The sequence below is a fragment of the Vipera berus genome (assembly GCF_964194415.1).
Source record: "Vipera berus genome assembly, chromosome: 2".
Lineage (NCBI taxonomy): Eukaryota > Metazoa > Chordata > Lepidosauria > Squamata > Viperidae > Vipera > Vipera berus.
Window position 1 is genome coordinate 267,565,144 of NC_138203.1, and position 17,675 is coordinate 267,582,818.

At 48.8% G+C, this 17,675-nt stretch overlaps 1 protein-coding gene across 6 annotated transcripts in view; it reads right to left on the reverse strand.

The window, feature by feature from the left end:
• DDR1 (discoidin domain receptor tyrosine kinase 1) overlaps nucleotides 1–17,675 on the reverse strand; it is a 90,728-nt gene that overhangs the window by 25,825 nt on the left and 47,228 nt on the right. For all 6 annotated transcript variants that reach the window (XM_081317764.1, XM_081317765.1, XM_081317766.1 and 3 more), the window contains 8 exons: nucleotides 16,875–16,977; nucleotides 13,607–13,835; nucleotides 9,407–9,554; nucleotides 8,587–8,689; nucleotides 6,559–6,748; nucleotides 5,641–5,887; nucleotides 2,248–2,400; nucleotides 1,958–2,115 (listed from right to left, as the gene is read on the reverse strand). In XM_081317764.1, the coding sequence (XP_081173890.1) occupies nucleotides 1,958–2,115; nucleotides 2,248–2,400; nucleotides 5,641–5,887; nucleotides 6,559–6,748; nucleotides 8,587–8,689; nucleotides 9,407–9,554; nucleotides 13,607–13,835; nucleotides 16,875–16,977 (1,331 nt within the window). The remainder of the gene's footprint in view (nucleotides 1–1,957; nucleotides 2,116–2,247; nucleotides 2,401–5,640; nucleotides 5,888–6,558; nucleotides 6,749–8,586; nucleotides 8,690–9,406; nucleotides 9,555–13,606; nucleotides 13,836–16,874; nucleotides 16,978–17,675) is intronic.

The following is a 17,675-nucleotide window of genomic DNA, read 5'->3' on the forward strand; positions in this document are numbered from 1 at the left end:
AGGTTGGTGAGAAATACTTTAGATCAGAGGCCCCCAACCTTTTGGGCACCAAGCGCCGGTTCGGTGGAGAGAGGTTTTTTCCGCGGACCGGAGGGGGCGTGGTTTCGTGTGGTGGCTGCATCCAGCGGATGGGGCTTTGCTTGTTTGTGCGGACCGGTTGCTGGCATGCTGCAGCCCAGTACCGGTCCAAGGACCGGGGGTTGGGGACCCCTGCTTTAGATTGTTAAGGTCGAGATGGCAGAGTTTCCATTCCCCACCTCTGAAACACACCTATTCTACCAAATCCCAAAGGTGCTTTTCCAAGAACCGAAGAACTGAAGAAGCTTCTTGGATGAGAAGTGAAACGTTTTCAAGGAAAAAAATCAAGAAAGTCCACTCGCCTTTTGGACAAGCACCTTTAGGGACAACCATGACCTGGATGATTGAGAAGCTCCACAGACGTTTATTCTACCAATGTTGTTCTTGCTCTTTCTTCATTCTCGTTCCATTTTAGATTTAGGTGTTTATTCCAGCCTCTCTGGTGGCTTCCTCAGATGCTTCCGTTGAGGACTTTTGAGGTCAAGACTAAGGACAGACCAGCTGCCAGATGTCATTTTAATCGAATGTTATTTTATCTTGGGTCCAGAATCTAAAAGCGTTGCCCGGTAGCATCCAGGAGGCTGGGTAGTAGTGGTAAGTATGAGCATGGAGTGTTGCAGCATCACAACATAAGCCCCACCCCTTTTCTATACCATTGCAACATTGCACACCCAAGGGTGGCGCTTATAGCATGATGCTGCGACTCTGATTTCATTATTCTGATGAAAGCTGCAAGACCTGAGGGAAACATTGAGGGAGCCTAAGACAAATTAGGAAGACAAGTTGCTTTGTGCAATTCAGACTCAGATTTGAAATGTTTCTCTTGACTAACTATGGCAGGGGTAGGCAACCTTGGTTCTTTTATGACTCGTCGACTTCAACTCCCAGAATTCCTGAGCCAGCATGGCTGAGGTTGGAAACCTCTCCCTTTCTCCTCAACATGGTTGGCTCAGTAACTACAGAGTTACTCTCTTTTCTTGATCCATGTACCGGGGCTCGGAGACAGGGTGGATTTCTCTATAAATGGATAACCTCCCTTCTCTGATTGCAAAAATGAACCCACTCTGAAGAACTTAGGAAAAACTCACTGTGGCCAATTCGCAGCAGCCAACTCGCCACGGCCAGCTTGGCGCTGCCAACTCCTCCGCCAACTTGTGGCAGGACAACTCAACACAACGGAGGTCCCGAGAGGACAGAGGGAATGCCGGGTAGGTGGGCAAGCAAGCAGGTGGACAGAGTGTGCACGGTGCAGCAAGACGATGAACTACAGCGCCAACCGCAGTAGCACCAGCAGCAGCCGGACTGCAGGACATGTCCCGCAGCAGCCGCAGCACCTGCCGGCCAGACGGTGCTTGGCGCAGGTGGCGCGGGCCACTGCAGGATGGCGCCTGGAGCACCCCTGGCCCTGCCAGCGCCGCACATCCGTGCCTTGCAGCTTGGGTGGAAGAGGTGCGGTGGCAGTGGTGACGGAAGGGCACCATCTACAGGGTGGGGATAAGCAGTGATGGCAGGTCGAGGGGCACTCCAGGTGATGCCCCGCCACGGCCCATGTCAACTTGCGCCAAGCACTGGCTGGCCGGCGAGCGGGCAGGTGGGCTGCTGCAGTTGTTGCTGAAGGCTCCTGTTGCTGCTTCTGTTGCTGCTGCCTCTCACCGGACCCTCTGCACTCTGCCCACCTGCTCGCTCACCTGCCCAGCTCTCTCTGTGGCTTCCCTCTGCCCACCTGCAGCAAATTCGCTGCAGCAAGTTGCCCCTTTCTGCACTCTTGTTGGCAACAAATGAAAACTCCACTCAAGCCAGCAGACCTCGGCTGGGAGGGGGGGGGGAGAAGTAATCCTTTCAAACAGACACAACTTTTTACAAAATAGCTTGATCTCACCTTTCCTAAAATCTTTTGCCAATATTGACGCCAGAGAATGAGGAAGATGACAACCAGGAGGAGGAGGATGATGACCACCAGGCATCCAATCAAGATGGAGGTGTTGCTGTTGTCGTCCTTTGCGATGGGCTGGCCAGATTTCCCTTCGCCCTCAAGATCTGAGAAGGAAAGAAATATAGAGAAAGAAGCCGAGAGGGTACTTTAGGAACACACGACTATGTTTTTCTGGTGCTGGCGGTGGAGGAAGAATATTCGAGCCGGGATCTCTCTCTGATTTGCAAGCTACTCACCTGCCTGGGTGAGGTTCGAGGCGACGTCGGGTTTGTCACTGAGTGAGGAATCAAGAGCCGGAGAGCTGGGAATGTTGCGGCCTGAAGGGTGAGGTGGGGCCACCACTGGGGGGTAGTGACTTGAAACAGCAAGAGAGGGGTCATCCACAACATCTGGACGGGTAGAAAACAGGAAGGGGACAGGGAACAAGAGAAAAGAAGCCATCCATCAACTGAGCTGCAAAACCAGAAGGAATCATACAGCAAAGCAGGAAGGCATTGGGTAAAAAGGGTGGATTGTTATCCATTTATAGAATGGTGTGTGGGTGTGGGTGTATAAAGGTAAAGGTTCCCCCGCACATGCGTGCTAGTTGTTTCCAACTCTAGGGGCCGGTGCTCATCTCCGTTTCAAAGCCGAAGAGCCAGCGCTTGTCTGAGGACGTCTCCGTGGTCATGTGGCCGGCATGACTAGATGCCAAAGGCGCACGGAACGCTGTTACCTTCCCACCATAGTGGTCCCTATTTTTCTACTTGCATTTTTATGTGCTTTCGAACTGCTAGGTTGGCAGAAGCTGGGACGAGTAACAGGAGCTCACTCTGTTACACGGCACTCGGGATTCAACCCGCCAAACTGCCGATCTTCTGATCGACAAGCTCAGCGTCCTAACCCACTGAGCCACCGCGTCCCTATGTATGTGTATGTATTTATGTATGTGTATGTATTTATGTATGTGTATATGTGTGTGTGTGTATACACACACACACACACACACACAGTATATACTGCTCAAAAAAATAAAGGGAACACTTAAACAACACAATGTACTGTATTTAATAGTAGGATGTCTTATCTTGTGTTCCCTTTATTTTTTTGAGCAGTAGGCTGGGTTACTGGGGAAAGTTTGGTGATAAAGCAGCCTCCCTCCCTCCCACCAATCTCCCATCCCAATGACTGCCCATCCTGATGTTCTTTAGCCTCCTAGAGACCCAGCAGATGGGCTGCCCAGATCTGTGACAGATGTCCAGAACATACAGAGGGGGAACAGATGGGAAAAGAGACGTTTGTAAGAGTTATTTTCTCAGGAGGTAAATTGGGGGAAAGGCTGTGTCATCTCCTAACAATGCTCCCAAGCCCTCCCAGGAGACCAGCTGCAAAGTGGAGGCATTTGGGAATAAATGTCAAAGAGTCTGGCTGCTGGTCGCAGCTGCAGAGAGTTGATTTCGTTCCCCTTCCTTCAGGCACGGAAGGAATGCCCTGCTCTCTGGCATTCACTTTTCTCTTTTCTTCCAGGCAGGGTAACAGCTGCACATGGCTGGAACAAATTTAATCCCATTTATATCCCGCCCTTCTCCGAAGACTCAGGGCAGCTTACAATTTAAAGCACAAACCAATGTGCTTAGCAATAGCCTTCATTCTATGTATATGCCTGCTTATTATTAGGGCTTTCACCACCCCCCAAGCAGCATTATTACAAAGTCAGCTTATTGCCCCCAACAATCTGGGTCCTCATTTTACCTACCTCGGAAGGATGGAAGGCTGAGTCAACCTTGAGCCTGGTGGGACTCGAACCTGCACTAATTGCAGGCAGCTGGTGTTACTTAAGAAGGCATTAGCCCACTGCTCCACCAAGGCTGCAAAACTCTCCACAGAGCAAGGGGAAGGAGAAAAGAGATTCTCCCTACTCAGAGCTTCCTCGCTTCCCCCCTCTTATCAGTCCTTGAAAAAGACAATACGCATTAAGTGGAATCGGCTAGACTCCAGAAGAGGGGTCTTCAAACTTGGCAACTTTTAAGACTTGCAGACTTCAACTCCCAGAATTCTGGGAGTTGAAGTCCGCAAGTCTTAAAGTTGCCAAGTTTGAGGACCCCTGCTCTAGAAGGAGATTTGCACTTTTGAGCGCAATGACAATCAAACTTCAATTACTTAAGTTTCCGGGATAGACAAAAAATACAGTCTTTTTTTTTTAAGTTCCATTTAGCCTATGAGTAAATTTTAGAGTATTATTATTATTATTGTTTATTATAGTGGAATTTTTATTAGTTTTAATTATATGACATTATTATTACTATTAGTATTAGTATTGTTTAACAACTTGGATATTGTATTGTTTAATAATTAGGATATTAGTTTATGTTTTTATTATTATTATTATGTTTACTTTTAATCTGTTTATATTTATGTTAAAGGGGAGTTAAAGCGCATTATGGACTCGCTTACTTATATAGTTGGTTAATGTTAGTTAAATTATGATTATTATATTTGAAACCCTGTACTCAGCTCTGGGAAGTGGGGGAGGGAGAGGGGGGTGGTTTGGGGTGGGTTGGTTTTGGGGATTATATTGTAACTATTATAAAACTTTTCAATAAAAAAAATACAGTCTTGAAGCTAAGAGGCAACGCAAAACTGCGTTCTTCTGATCCAACCTTGGGTCTCAAATTGCACAGGTAGTCCTTGATTTACAACCACAACCGGGACCAGAACGTCTGTTGTTAAGCAAGGCAGTTGTTAAGGGAGTGCACTCAATTTTAAAACCTTTTTGCTTTGGTCATCAAGGAAATCACTGTGGTCATTAAGCGGATAAAGTGAATTAAGTTCTGAAGCAAGTCTGGCTTTCCCCATCTGCTACTCAGAAGCTGGTTGGAAAAGCCGCAAATGGGGATCACACATGACCCAGAGACCCTGCAGCTGTCATAAATGCTTCAGTTGCCGAGCACCCAAATTTTGATGATGTTGACACTGCAACGATGATTAAGTGTGAGAATCAGCGGTAAGTCGCTTTTTTGTAATCTCAAGCAGTCACTAAATAAATGGTCTCCAGAGCTTTCCAAAGTTTCAGATCAGGGTCTTTCTTTCCCCAAGAGCAGGGGTAGGCAACCTTGGCCCTTTTATGACTCGTGGACTTCAACTCCCAGAATTCCTGAGCCAGCCACGCTGAGGGGAAAGAAAGAGGTTTCCAAGCTGAGCCATGCTGGCTCAGGAATTCTGGGAGTTGAAGTCCACGAGTCACAAAAGAGCCAAGGTTGCTCAGCCCTGCCCAAGAGGACACCTGAAATGCTTCCAAGAGAAAATCATAGAGTGTTGAGCCTAGGCCAGAGTTCCCCAATGTTTCTGGCTTTGTGGAGCAGCAGGGGACGATCCCACGTGAGCCGGAACCTGCCTGCCGCTCACGCAAATGGAGTGTGTGTGTGTGTGTGTGTGTATGAGGATGCACTCGCCGGCTGTTTCTGCAGCCTACTTGCAATCTCCTCACGGCCTACTCCTGGGCCACGGCCTACAGGTTGGGGACCCCTGACCTAAACGTCGTATAACCTCATTTGCATCGTCACGACAGTTTGCGTCAGATCTTTGAAGGCCTCGTTCTACCTGCCACCTTTGGGGCATTGGCCTCAAGCCGTCGCCCAGAGCCGACTCACTTGAGAGAAAGGCAATTTCACTGAAGAGCATCCACTCGCTGTCAAAGTAAAAATGGCACTGGACAAACAAGCCGATTCGGCCACCCAGAGGCACAGTGTAGTAGCGGGCACTGGGGTCCCCGACGTTCACCGAATACTGTTGGGAGACGGGGTCAGCCTCCCAAGCTGTGGCAAGGCTGTGCTTGAAGAGGCAGTCGACCTGATGAAAGACTCTCACACCATGCGTGTACATATTGCTGCAGTGGACCTGGAGAGATAAGAGGTGGAGGAGGGGAAAAACGGGGAGGGGGGGTGGGATGACAGAAAAGAAAGACAACTCTGAAACAGGCTCGTTTTCCTCCCACGTTAACCTTCTAGAACAGCGATGGCGAACCTTTTAGAGACCCAGTGCCCAAGCTGCGACCCCAAACCCACTTATGTATCATCCGTCGGGTGCTGGGTGGGCGTGGCCTATTGGGTGGGTGTGGCCCGTTGGGTGGGTGCGGCCCGTTGAGTAGGCGTGGCTGTGGTGGTAACGGCAGACTGGATGGGAGTAAAAAGTTCAATCAATTCCAATTTTACCAGATCTTTTTTTTTTCCCCGCGAAAAGTTGAAATTGATTGATTTTTTTTTGATTTTTTTTTTGCACACGACAGCGGAGGCCTAAAACGAAAAAGTTTTATAAAACCCAGCTGAAGACCTAAGACTGGGGCGACGGTGCACGTGCCCACAGAGAGGGCTCTGCGTGCCGCCTGTAGCGTGTGTGCCATAGGTTCGCCACCACAGTTCTAGAAGCATGAGACACCCACCCACCCCCAATGACCAGTCGTAAATTGAGGACTATCAGTTTTAGGAATGTGTCTTTTAATTGGCCCACCCCACTAATCCCACCATGTTCTTCATGCCCAATTGGGCCCTCTGAATGAAAAACGCTGTTACCTTCATATACGTGAAGGATCTGAGTTGGTCAAACTCAAATTCCATCTTGATGAAGCCATCAGGGAAAGACCGCCTACTCCACCCCACGTAGTCATATCCGGGCCACACACGCAACTCTTTGGTTCGGGTGAAGTCATCCAGTCCCACCACTCCATCCGTCAACTGGCCAAGACCCCCAAAGTGTAACCGGCTTTAGAAAGGACCCCAGAGAAGAAGAGGGAAAACAGGATGAGGAAAGGGAAGTCTAGGATCCCTCAAACCTGTTAAGTACAGCACTAGTTCCATTAATTTTATGGCCTTCCGTGAAGAGTGGGTTTCTTTAAATTCTACATGGGAAATTCCACTACACGGTGAAGTACAGCAGCAGCATTTAAACCAGGGGTCTTCAAACTTGGCCCTTTTATGACTTGTGGACTTCAACTCCCAGAATTCCTCAGCCAGCACCTGGCTGAGGAATTCTGGGAGTTGAAGTCCACAAGTCATAAAAGGGCCAAGTTTGAAGAACCCTGATTTAAACATGTGCCCAAGTACCCCATAGGGCAGGGGTGGGGAACCTTGACTCTTTTATGACTTGTGGACTTCAACTCCCAGAATTCCTCAGCCGGCGTACCTGGCTGAGGAATTCTGGGAGTTGAAGTCCACAAGTCATAAAAGAGCCAGATTCTCCACCCCTGCTGTATAACAAGTGGGATCCAGAAGTGAGCATTCTTGGACAGAGCTTCCTTCTTCTGGTAATCAAGTCTCTCTCCCCGCCCCCTAGAAATAAGATCAGCATCTTCATTAATATTTAGGAACACGGGGGTCCTTGGTGTTCTCTGAGCTTGCTTGTTTTCTTGCAGACGTTTCATAACCCAACTAGGTGACATCATGAGTGCTAGAACAGACTGAAGGGATTCCCTCCTAACATTGTTGGTGTTAACTAGTTGCATAATGAAATGTCTGCAAACGAACAATCAAGCTCGGAGAGCACCAAAGACCCCAAAATTCAACTCTGGGCTACATATATTCTCTTCTATTGGTATTAGGAATATGCTGAAAACTCAGTTCTTTAGATAGGTAATTAGATGCTGAAATATTCATGATGTAGGTAGGCACCTTTGATGTAGGGGCTGCCCACTGGAAGTTAGTAAGTCCATTATGATGGACTTGAACTATGGATATTTATTTGTATTTTTGTACAGCTATTTTTGGTTTAAGCATTTCGTGAGTCACTGAGATTAGCTTTGACTGAAGTAGCATAAAATCACTTACAAATACATTTTTTAAAATACATCAGAGTTTTCTTCTTTTACACTTTGGGTATGAATGCTAATCCAGATTTTCCCAGCCTTTAAGTATCTAAGATTAAAACTCTCCAAATGCTTAGCTGCCTGAAGGTCCAAAATTCTGGAAGTCTAACTGGAGGAGACCAGAAGGGTTGAGCCAACGTGATCTTGCAAGCCAACGGCGAATGGAAATGTTAAATAAAGGTTAAGGTAAAGGTAAAGGTTCTCCTGCACATGTGTGCTAGTCGTTTCCAACTCATCTCCATTTCAAAGCCGAAGAGCCAGCGCTTGTCCGAGGACGTCTCCGTGGTCATGTGGCCGGCATGACTAGACGCCAAAAGCGCACGGAACGCTGTTACCTTCCCACCGTAGTGGTCCCTATTTTTCTACTTGCATTTTTTACGTACTTTTGAACTGCTAGGTTGGCAGAAGCTGGGATGAGTAACAGGCGCTCACTCTGTTACGCGGCACTCGGGATTCGACCCGCCAAACTGCGGACCTTCTGATCGACAAGCTCAGTGTCCTAACCCACTGAGCCACCGCGTCCCAGCCAAGAGCCTTTAAATACCTAATATTAAAACTATCTGAATGCTGAGCTGCCTGGAGGTCCAAAACTCTGGAAGCCTGACTGGAGGACAACAGAAAGGTTGAGCCAACATGATCTTGCAAGCCATCGGAGAATGAAAAAGTTGAATAACAAGCATCCAATTCAACCCCAGTTGCTATGCTTGAAAAACCATTCAGGAGCCTCTTACTCACTCACTTGCTGACACTGGACCCGTCGTAAGTGGAGTCATTCAGGTAGACCGCGTCTGGAACCAAAGGCATCACCTGACCTAAAGGGGCCGTATAGGATTGAAGGCCATCTGTGGAAGGACACAAGGCATTCAGGGGCAGATTTCCAGCTTGTTATACCACTAGACTAGATGCAAGTCTCAGGTGGGTAAAGGTTGATAATAGAATAACACAGTTGGACTTTGGAGGTCTTCTACTCCAGCCCCCTGCTCAAGCAGGAAACTTTATACCATTTCAGATAAATGGCTGTCCAATCTCTTCTTAAAAACTTCCAAGACTGGAGCACCCACAACTTCTGGAGGGAAGTCATTCCACTGATTTAATTCTTCCACTGATTAATTGCTCTAACTGTCAAGAAATTTCTCTTTAATTGTTCTAACAATGCATCAAGTTCTAAGTATCTGTTCCCCTAGGGCAGGGGTAGGCAGCCTTGGCTCTTTTATGACTCGCGGACTTCAACTCCCAGAATTCCTGAGCCAGCCATGCTCCGTCATAAAAGAGCCAAGGTTGCCTACCCCTGCCCTAGGGAGTCCATCAGAAACTTTGAACGGTCTCTTAAGTGACTAGTCATAAATTGAGGACCACCTGCCTTCACTCTGAATTGTGCTCTTTCTTCATGGAGCCTGCTTCTCCTTTTATTCTAGCACAGGGGTAGGCAGCCTTGGCTCTTTTATGACTTGCGGACTTCAACACCCAGAATTCCTGAGCCCAGCAAAGCCACGGGCGGGCACGCTCTTTACATCCAGCCTGGAAAAAAATTGCTAAAATAACAAGGCACCATCGCCCACCTTTCCAAACACAGCCGTAGAGTTCCACGCGCAAGCAGACACTCATGACGCGGTCTGAACGGGGGTAGAAGCGGACATAGCGGGCAATGATGGGAGGGCCCAGATCCTTTAACACCACGTCATCCGTGTTTTCATTGCCTGAAATCACCTAGGAGGAAAGGAAGAGTAAGGGGTAAAAGAGCGAAATGAGGAATTGGGCTCAACAAGTCAACTTTGCCTGATCTGTTGATTAAGGGCAGTGTTAGGGGTCGTCCTCAACTTACAACCACAATTGAGCCCATAATTTCCATTGCTAAGCAGGACACTTGTTGTGTGAGTTCTCTCCCCCCTGCCCCCCATTTATGTTCTTTTTTGTTGCAGTTGTTAAATGATTCACTGCAGTTGTTAAGTTAGTAATGCGGCTTCCCCACTGACTTTTCTTGCCAGGAGGTTGCCAGGAGGTTGCCAGGTGGTTGGGCTTGGACAGGGGCCTCGAGTTAAGACGCGCTAAGAGGCCCCTGATAAGATTCTTAGCCGGTTATTTTAAGAGGTTAGGGAGGGGGAGGAAGGGGAGGGTGGGGAAGGAATCTGTAACCGGCACTCAGTCTGGACCTGTTAGAGGTCCCGACGGGACGGGGTCGGGGGAGGTGGCTGCTGGCGCTGGGAATGTGGGGGTGGGGCATCGAATCCCCACGGCGATAGGGTATGGCAGCAGGTGTTTGCGCGGAGGGCCATATCAACATCTGGGATCGCGCCCCCGCTATCTCCGAGCGGTGGCGCGCTCCGACCCTCCGGTTAGCACCCTCCTACCCGGGGATGAGGGTGATCAGGCCCCTGAGCTCAGGTTGGTCTATTTTAACGCTAGATCCGTAGTTAACAAAGCTCCCCTCATCCGTGATCTGATCGAGGAGGAATGTGCGGATCTAGCGTGCATCACGGAAACTTGGTTGGGTTCGGAGGGAGGGGTGCCTCTCACCGAGTTATGCCCGCCAGGTTTCCGGGTGCTGCACCAGCCACGGGCTCAGGGCAGGGGTGGTGGGGTGGCAGTGGTTATTCGGGAGACTTTGTGTCCCCGGGAGGCCACCATTGTCCAGATGGCCGGGAGTGAATCCCTCCTCTTGAGATGTGGTCCTCGGGTTCAGTTGGGCTTGTTGCTCACATACCTGGCGCCCAGCTGTGTGGCAACAGCCCTGCCTGAGCTGCTCGACACCCTCTCAGGGTTGGCGGTGGAGTTCCCCAGGCTTATAGTCCTGGGTGACTTCAACCTGCCATCACTGGGGGGGTCGTCGGAGTTAGCTCGGGAGTTCATGGCTTCCATGACAGCCATGGGCCTGACCCAGGTTATTGAGGGCCCTACTCACGAGGGGGATCATACTCTCGACCTGGTGTTTCTGTCTGGACAGTGGTTGGATGATCTGGGAGGGGGTTCTCCGTCCATCACCCCTCTGTCATGGTCAGATCATCACCTCCTGAGGCTGGTTTTCCGTCATGCCATCCCCCGCCGCTGGGCGGCGGAACCGACCAGGTGGTTCCGCCCCAGGCGCCTAATGGACCCGGATCGGTTCCAGAGGGCGCTTGGGCCGATACCTATCACCCTTACCCACAGCCCAGTCGATGCTCTGGTGGAGGCCTGGGAAACGGCCGCCACCAGGGCACTCGACTGTGTTGTACCCATGCGACCTCTGACTCGGCGCAGATCCCGTTGGGCTCCATGGTTCTCTGTGGAGCTCCGGGAGATGAAGCGTCGGAGACGAGGTCTAGAGAGCGGTTGGAGATCCAGCCGATCCGAATCCGACCGATTGCAGTTAAGAACCTTCATAAGGTCTTATCTTGCGGCGATAAGGACGGCGAAGTCTAACTACTTTGCCGCCCTTATCGCGTCCGCAGATAATCGCCCGGCCGCCCTGTTTAGGGTGACTCGCTCCCTCCTTAACCAGGAGGTGAGGGAGGATCCCTTGCAGGGACGAGCCGAGGAGTTTAGTCATCATCTGACGGACAAAATCGCTCAGATCCGGACCGGCTTGGACTCTGACTGGGCAGAGTCTGATGTGGAGGAATCAGGCGGTCTTGAGCACGTTATCTGGACTGAGTTCGACCCTGTTTCCCCTGATGATGTGGACAGGATCATGGGGAGACTGAGCTCCACCACCTGTTTGTTGGATCCGTGCCCCTCCTGGCTAGCTTATGCGGCTCGGGAGGGAACACGAGGCTGGTTCCATGCAGTGATAACTGCTTCTTTGAAGGAGGGTGTCTTCCCTGCCGCCTTGAAGGAGGCGGTGGTGAGACCCCTCCTCAAGAAGCCTGCTTTGGACCCGGCTGTTTTAAACAACTATCGTCCAGTCTCCAACCTTCGCTTCCTGGCGAAGGTTGTTGAGAGTGTGGTGGCGCATCAGCTCCCTCTGTTCCTGGAGGAAACTGATTATCTGGACCCGTACCAATCGGGCTTCAGGCCCGGACACAGCACGGAGACGGCATTGGTCGCGCTGGTGAATGATCTCTGGAGGGCTAGGGACAGGGGTTGCTCCTCTGTCCTGGTCCTATTAGATCTCTCAGCGGCTTTCGATACCATCGACCATGGTATCCTGCTGCGGCGTCTCAGGGGGTTGGGAGTGGGAGGCACCGTCTTACGGTGGTTCTCCTCCTACCTCCAGGGCCGCTCGCAGTCGGTGTTGACAGGAGGGCAGAGATCCGCCCCGAGGTCTCTCATTTGTGGAGTCCCTCAGGGGTCGGTTCTCTCGCCCCTCCTGTTCAACATCTACATGAAGCCGCTGGGCGAGATCATTCGTGGTTTTGGGGTGGGGTATCACCAGTATGCTGATGATACCCAACTTTTTCTTTCCACCCCGAACCAACCCAGTGATGTCCTCTCCGTGATGTCCCGGTGCCTGGAGGCGGTCCAGGTCTGGATGGGGAGAAACAGGCTTCGTCTCAATCCCGCCAAGACTGAGTGGCTGTGCATATCGGCGTCTCGGGTTAACCAAGTTATTCCACCTCTAATGATGGGGGGTGAGGTGTTACCCCCCGTTGATAGGGCTCGCAACTTGGGCGTCCTCCTGGATTCACGGCTCAATTTTGAAGATCACATAGGAGCCGTGACCAGGGGGGCTTTTGCACAGGTTCGCCTGGTGCGCCAGTTGCGTCCCTATCTGGACCGAGACGCCCTACGCACAGTCACTCATGCGCTTGTGACCTCCCGTTTGGACTACTGTAACGCTCTCTACATGGGGCTGCCCTTGAAGACCACTCGGAGGCTTCAACTGGTGCAGAATGCGGCCGCGCGAGTTGTAATGGGGGTTTCCCGATACTCCCATGTAACACCTCTACTCCGCGAGCTGCATTGGCTTCCGGTTGCCCTCCGGGTGAAATTCAAGGTGCTGGTTATCACCTATAAAGCCCTATATGGCCTGGGTCCGGGTTATTTGAGGGAACACCTGCTGCCGGCATCAAACGCCCTTCGCCCAGTGCGCTCCCACAGGGAGGGTCTGCTCAGGGTTCCGCCGGTGAGAGATTGCCGGCGGGTGACACCCAGGGATAGGGCCTTCTCAGTGGGAGCGCCTGCCCTCTGGAACCAGCTGCCAGTAGAGCTGAGGACTGCTCCCGACCTCCGATCATTCCGCCGGGGCCTGAAGACCTGGCTCTTTGAGCTCTCGGGCCCAGGCTGAGGGGAAAATTTTAACTGGGGTTTTAATGTACAGGGTGAATTTAATGCTTTTTAAATTGGTTTTAACTTTTGTATGTTTTGATTTTAATTCCCTGTAAACCGCCCTGAGTCCTCAGGGAAAGGGCGGTATACAAATGCAAATATTAATTAAAAGGTGATCACGTGACCCCGGGACACTGCACCCGTCATAAATATGAACCAGATGCCCAGCGTCTGAATTTTGATCACATGACCATGGAGACGCTGGACGATCATCAATGGGGAAAACGGTCATAAGTCACTTTTTTCAGTGCCGTTCTCACTCCAAGCGGTCACTGAACAAATGGTTGCAAGTTGAAGAGTCACTCTGCTCAACCTTGGCAACTTTAAGGTGTGTGGACCTCAACTCCTAGAATTCCCCAGCCGGCCATGCTGCCTGGGGGATTCTGGGAGTTGAAGTCCACACATCTTAAAAGTTGCCAAGGTTGAGAAACACTGGATTAGACACAGATGCAGTCTCCACAATACAACCCGTCTCCATGTTATCCCACCTCAGAGAAGCTACAATGCTCCGTACTTACCTCATTTCCCCACCGGTCACGCCAAGGCATCCAGTGGTGCCCATCCCGCTTGTAATGGAGCCGATAGGAGCGAGCAAATTCCTTGCCGTGACCACTTGCGTGGCGGCCCTGTGTCCCCACCAAAGTCAGGAAATGCAGCCGGCGCAGGTCTATCTCCAGGTACTCTGCATCATTGGGATAGACGGGTCTTTCAGGACACCAAGCTCCATCGCCCTCACTCAGGGCTAACCTAAAACAACAAGAAGGGAGGTGTGAGACAAGTCTTCTGGATTGTGGCCTTATCGCAGGGCTCATTTTGTTTGTTTTTATCCCGACGTTATTATCTTTGTAAATAACTGAAGACAGCAAATATACACAATACTCAATTCCTCCTGTTTACCCCACAACCACCACCTTGTGAGGTGAGTTGTGCTGAGAGAGTGTGTGACTGGCCCAAAGCCACCCAGCCAGCTTTCACGCCTGAGGCGGGACTAGAATTCACGTCTCCTGGTTTCTAGTCAGGTGCCTTATTTTTAGTTTGATCCCAGTTTGAAATCAAGTCCAATTCCAAGATCTTTTTGCACGTCTCACCCCCAGGGCCAATGGTCCCCATCCTATAATCTCTGCATTTGGGGTTTATTTTCCAAAAACCTTTGTGTTTTCAACCTTCAATCCATCCATCCATCCATCCGTTCATGGCGTCACAATGAAATGCACACACACACGACTTTCCCTATGTCTGATTTAAAGGAGGTATACAGTTACTGCGCACATTAAACCGGTGTTCCTCGATCTTGACAGCTTTAAGATGTGTAGACTTCAGCTCCCAGAATTACCCTAGCATTGAAAGGAGGGGGGGAAATGTGGCTCCCTGAGGAATTCTGGGAGTTGAAGTCCACACCCCTTAAAGTTGGCCTAGGCCCGGGATATTTGCAGGACCGTCTACTACCGGGAACGACTTCCCATCACCCAGTGCGCTCACATAGAGAGGGCCTCCTCAGGGTGCCGTCGGCTAGACAATGTCGGCTGGCGACCCCCAGGGGGAGGGCCTTCTCTGTGGGAGCGCCAGCCCTGTGGAACCAACTCCCCTTTGAGCTCCGGATGGCCCCGGATCTCCGGTCCTTTCGCCGCAACCTCAAAACTTTCCCTTTTTCATCAGGCTGACCTGGATTGACGACGGGTTTTTAAAATGTTTTAATTTTTAATTGTTTAGTTAATTTATTTTGGGGCTGTTTATTTAATTTCTTTTAACTTTTGTATTGTTGTTTTTATTGTTGTTAGCCGCCCTGAGTCCTTCGGGAGATAGGGCGGCATAAAAGTCCCAATAAATAAAATAAAAATAAAATAAAAATAATAAATAAAGTTGCCAAGTTTGAGAAACACTGCACCAACCTAAGGAGTGGGGAGATATTTTTAAAGTGGGTGGAGCGGGCTTCTTTAATACATCCAGCTCATTTTGAATTTGGTTTTGGTCTTTCAGAGTGTTTGCCGTGAGCCTTCGGGGAGCAGGGGGAATGTTGATCCATGCATCATGACATTATTATGCAAATGACATGACTTACTTGCCCTAGACATTGTGACACAATCTGCTTGTAGTCTCGTCTTTTCCCAGTTACATCTATCAGATCCACCGGAGTGGGGAGGCAGGGTATGTTTCCGGACCCTCTATCTTAAGGAGGTCCATCCAGTGGATCCTCCCTCCCTGTAATCATAATCAGAATAGTAAAGTTGGAAGGGACCTTGGAGGTCATCTAGTCCAACCCCCTGCTCAGGCAGGAAACCCTATACCATTTCAGACAAATGGCTGTCCAGTCTCTTCCTAAAAACTTCCAGTGTTGGAGCATTCACCGCTTCTGGAGGCAGGTTGTTCCACTGGTTAATTGTTCTTACTGTCAGGAAGTTTCTCCTTAGTTCTAGGTTGATTCTCTCCTTGGTTAGTTTCCATCCGTTGCTTCTTGTCCTGCCTTCGGGTGCTTTGGAGAATAGCTTGACTCCCTCTTCTTTGTGGCAGCCCCTGAGATATTGGAACACTGCTATCATGTCACCCCTCACCCTTCTCTTCATTAAACTACACATACCCAATTCCAGCAGCTGTTCCTTATATGTTTTAGCCTCCAGTCCCCCAATCATCTTTGTTGCTCTTCTCTGTACTCTTTCTAGAGTCTCAACATCTTTTTTACATCATGGTGACCAAAACTGGATGCAGTATTCCAGGTGTGGCCTTACCAAGGCACTGTAAAGTGGGATATCATCCCTATGGAAATAAGACTGGCCCCATCTTGATATTTTTTTGACGTGGTTTGGCCAGCAGACCCAGAGAATCAAGGTAATATGAAGCCCATCAATATGATTTGTTTCAATAATAATAATAATAATAATAATAATAATAATAATAATAATAATAATAATAATAATAATAATAATAATAATAATAATAATGTTGGAAGGGACCTTGGAGGTCATCTAGTCCAACCCCCTGTTCAGGCAGGAAAACTTATACCATTTCAGGCAAATGGCTGTCCAGTCTCTTCTTAAAAACCTCCAGTGTTGGAGCATTCACCACCTCTGGAGGCATTGTTGTTGCCAGGAGCAGTTATTAGATTTTGTATTTGGGGTGTTTCTTTTGTAAGTTGCCAGGATCTCTGTAAGCCATATACAATTTCTTAATAAATAAGTAAAATTTCTGTAGTTTACATAATTGTGTCTTTTGCCCAATGGGCATCCTGATGTACAAATAAACACATTAACATTCATGTGGATTGTTATGGATATTGTTGGTATTAGCTAGTTCTCCCCAATCTGCAAATATGATTAAAAAAGAAAACTTTGTTGATTCCTTGTCACGTCAAGCAACACGGTGGTTTCCCTTTATAAATTGATTCGCACAATGGATAACTTTAAGATAGTTTAAGTTTCATATAAATGAAAACCAATCTGCCCTAGAAACTATATATCAGAAATCATAGGCTTCTGTCCAGTTACTAATTTCTATAAATGTAACTAACAGATTACAACAGCAAGTAAGTCCATTAGAGTCATTATGCAAATCATTCAACTACAGATATTTTTGTACTGAGCACCAATTCAACTTAACGTTTTAAGTGTAAATAAATGCCAAGTTCCAAATCCCTAAGATATGGTACATCTGAATATGTGTACATGCTGAATGGGAATTTCCAGTAGCCACTGGGAACTTTCACCTTAACGGACAGAGAAAGTATGTATCAATTAAACAAATGTGTTTGAATTGATTACGTCATGCAAATTAAACAGTGGATACCGTCCTCACCTGCTGTGTTTTGCAGCTGTTGAATCAGACCATGAACTTGAGGCTGAGAGAGCTTCATCTGGAATGGTTCGATCCTGCATGCCAAGCGCATACCGACACTTAGCTGTGGAAGGAAAAATGTGAAAGGGCTGAAAAATACTCTCGGTAGTGAATGCAGACCCCAGATACACACCTACAGATAGTCCTCAATTTACGGCCACAATTAGGACAATTTCCGTTGTTAAGCAAGGCGGTTGTTAAGTGAGTTGACTTTGCTTGTTGGAAGCCAGCTAGGACGGTTGGAAATGGCAACCACACGAAACCGCGCCCCCCCCCCAGGATGCTGCAACCATTGTAAACACTTGTTGGCTGACAAGTATTCGAATTTTTATCACATGACCCTGGGGCTGCTCTGATGGTTGTAAGTGCGAGGACTACTGGTCGTAGGTAACTTTTTTCAGTACCACTATTAACTTCAGATGATTGCTAAATGAATGGTTGTTGAGGACTACCAGCATAGGAACCAGGTGTGTTATTGGCTTAACTCAAACAATGATACGTGTTGGATGTGACTCATTTGTTGCTTATAACAGGGTTTAAAGTCAGGTTAATATTACCAAGGGGCATGTCTTGATAAATCTTGAACTAAAGAAGTTGCCAAGGTTGAAAAAGATTCCAGGTAGTCCTCGACTTACGACCACAACTGATACTACAATTTCAATTGCTAAGCATGGCGACTGGGAAGTCAATATAGGTAGCCTTCAACTTACAACCACAACTGAGCCCAAAATTTCTCTTGCTAAGTGAAGTGTTAAGTGAGTT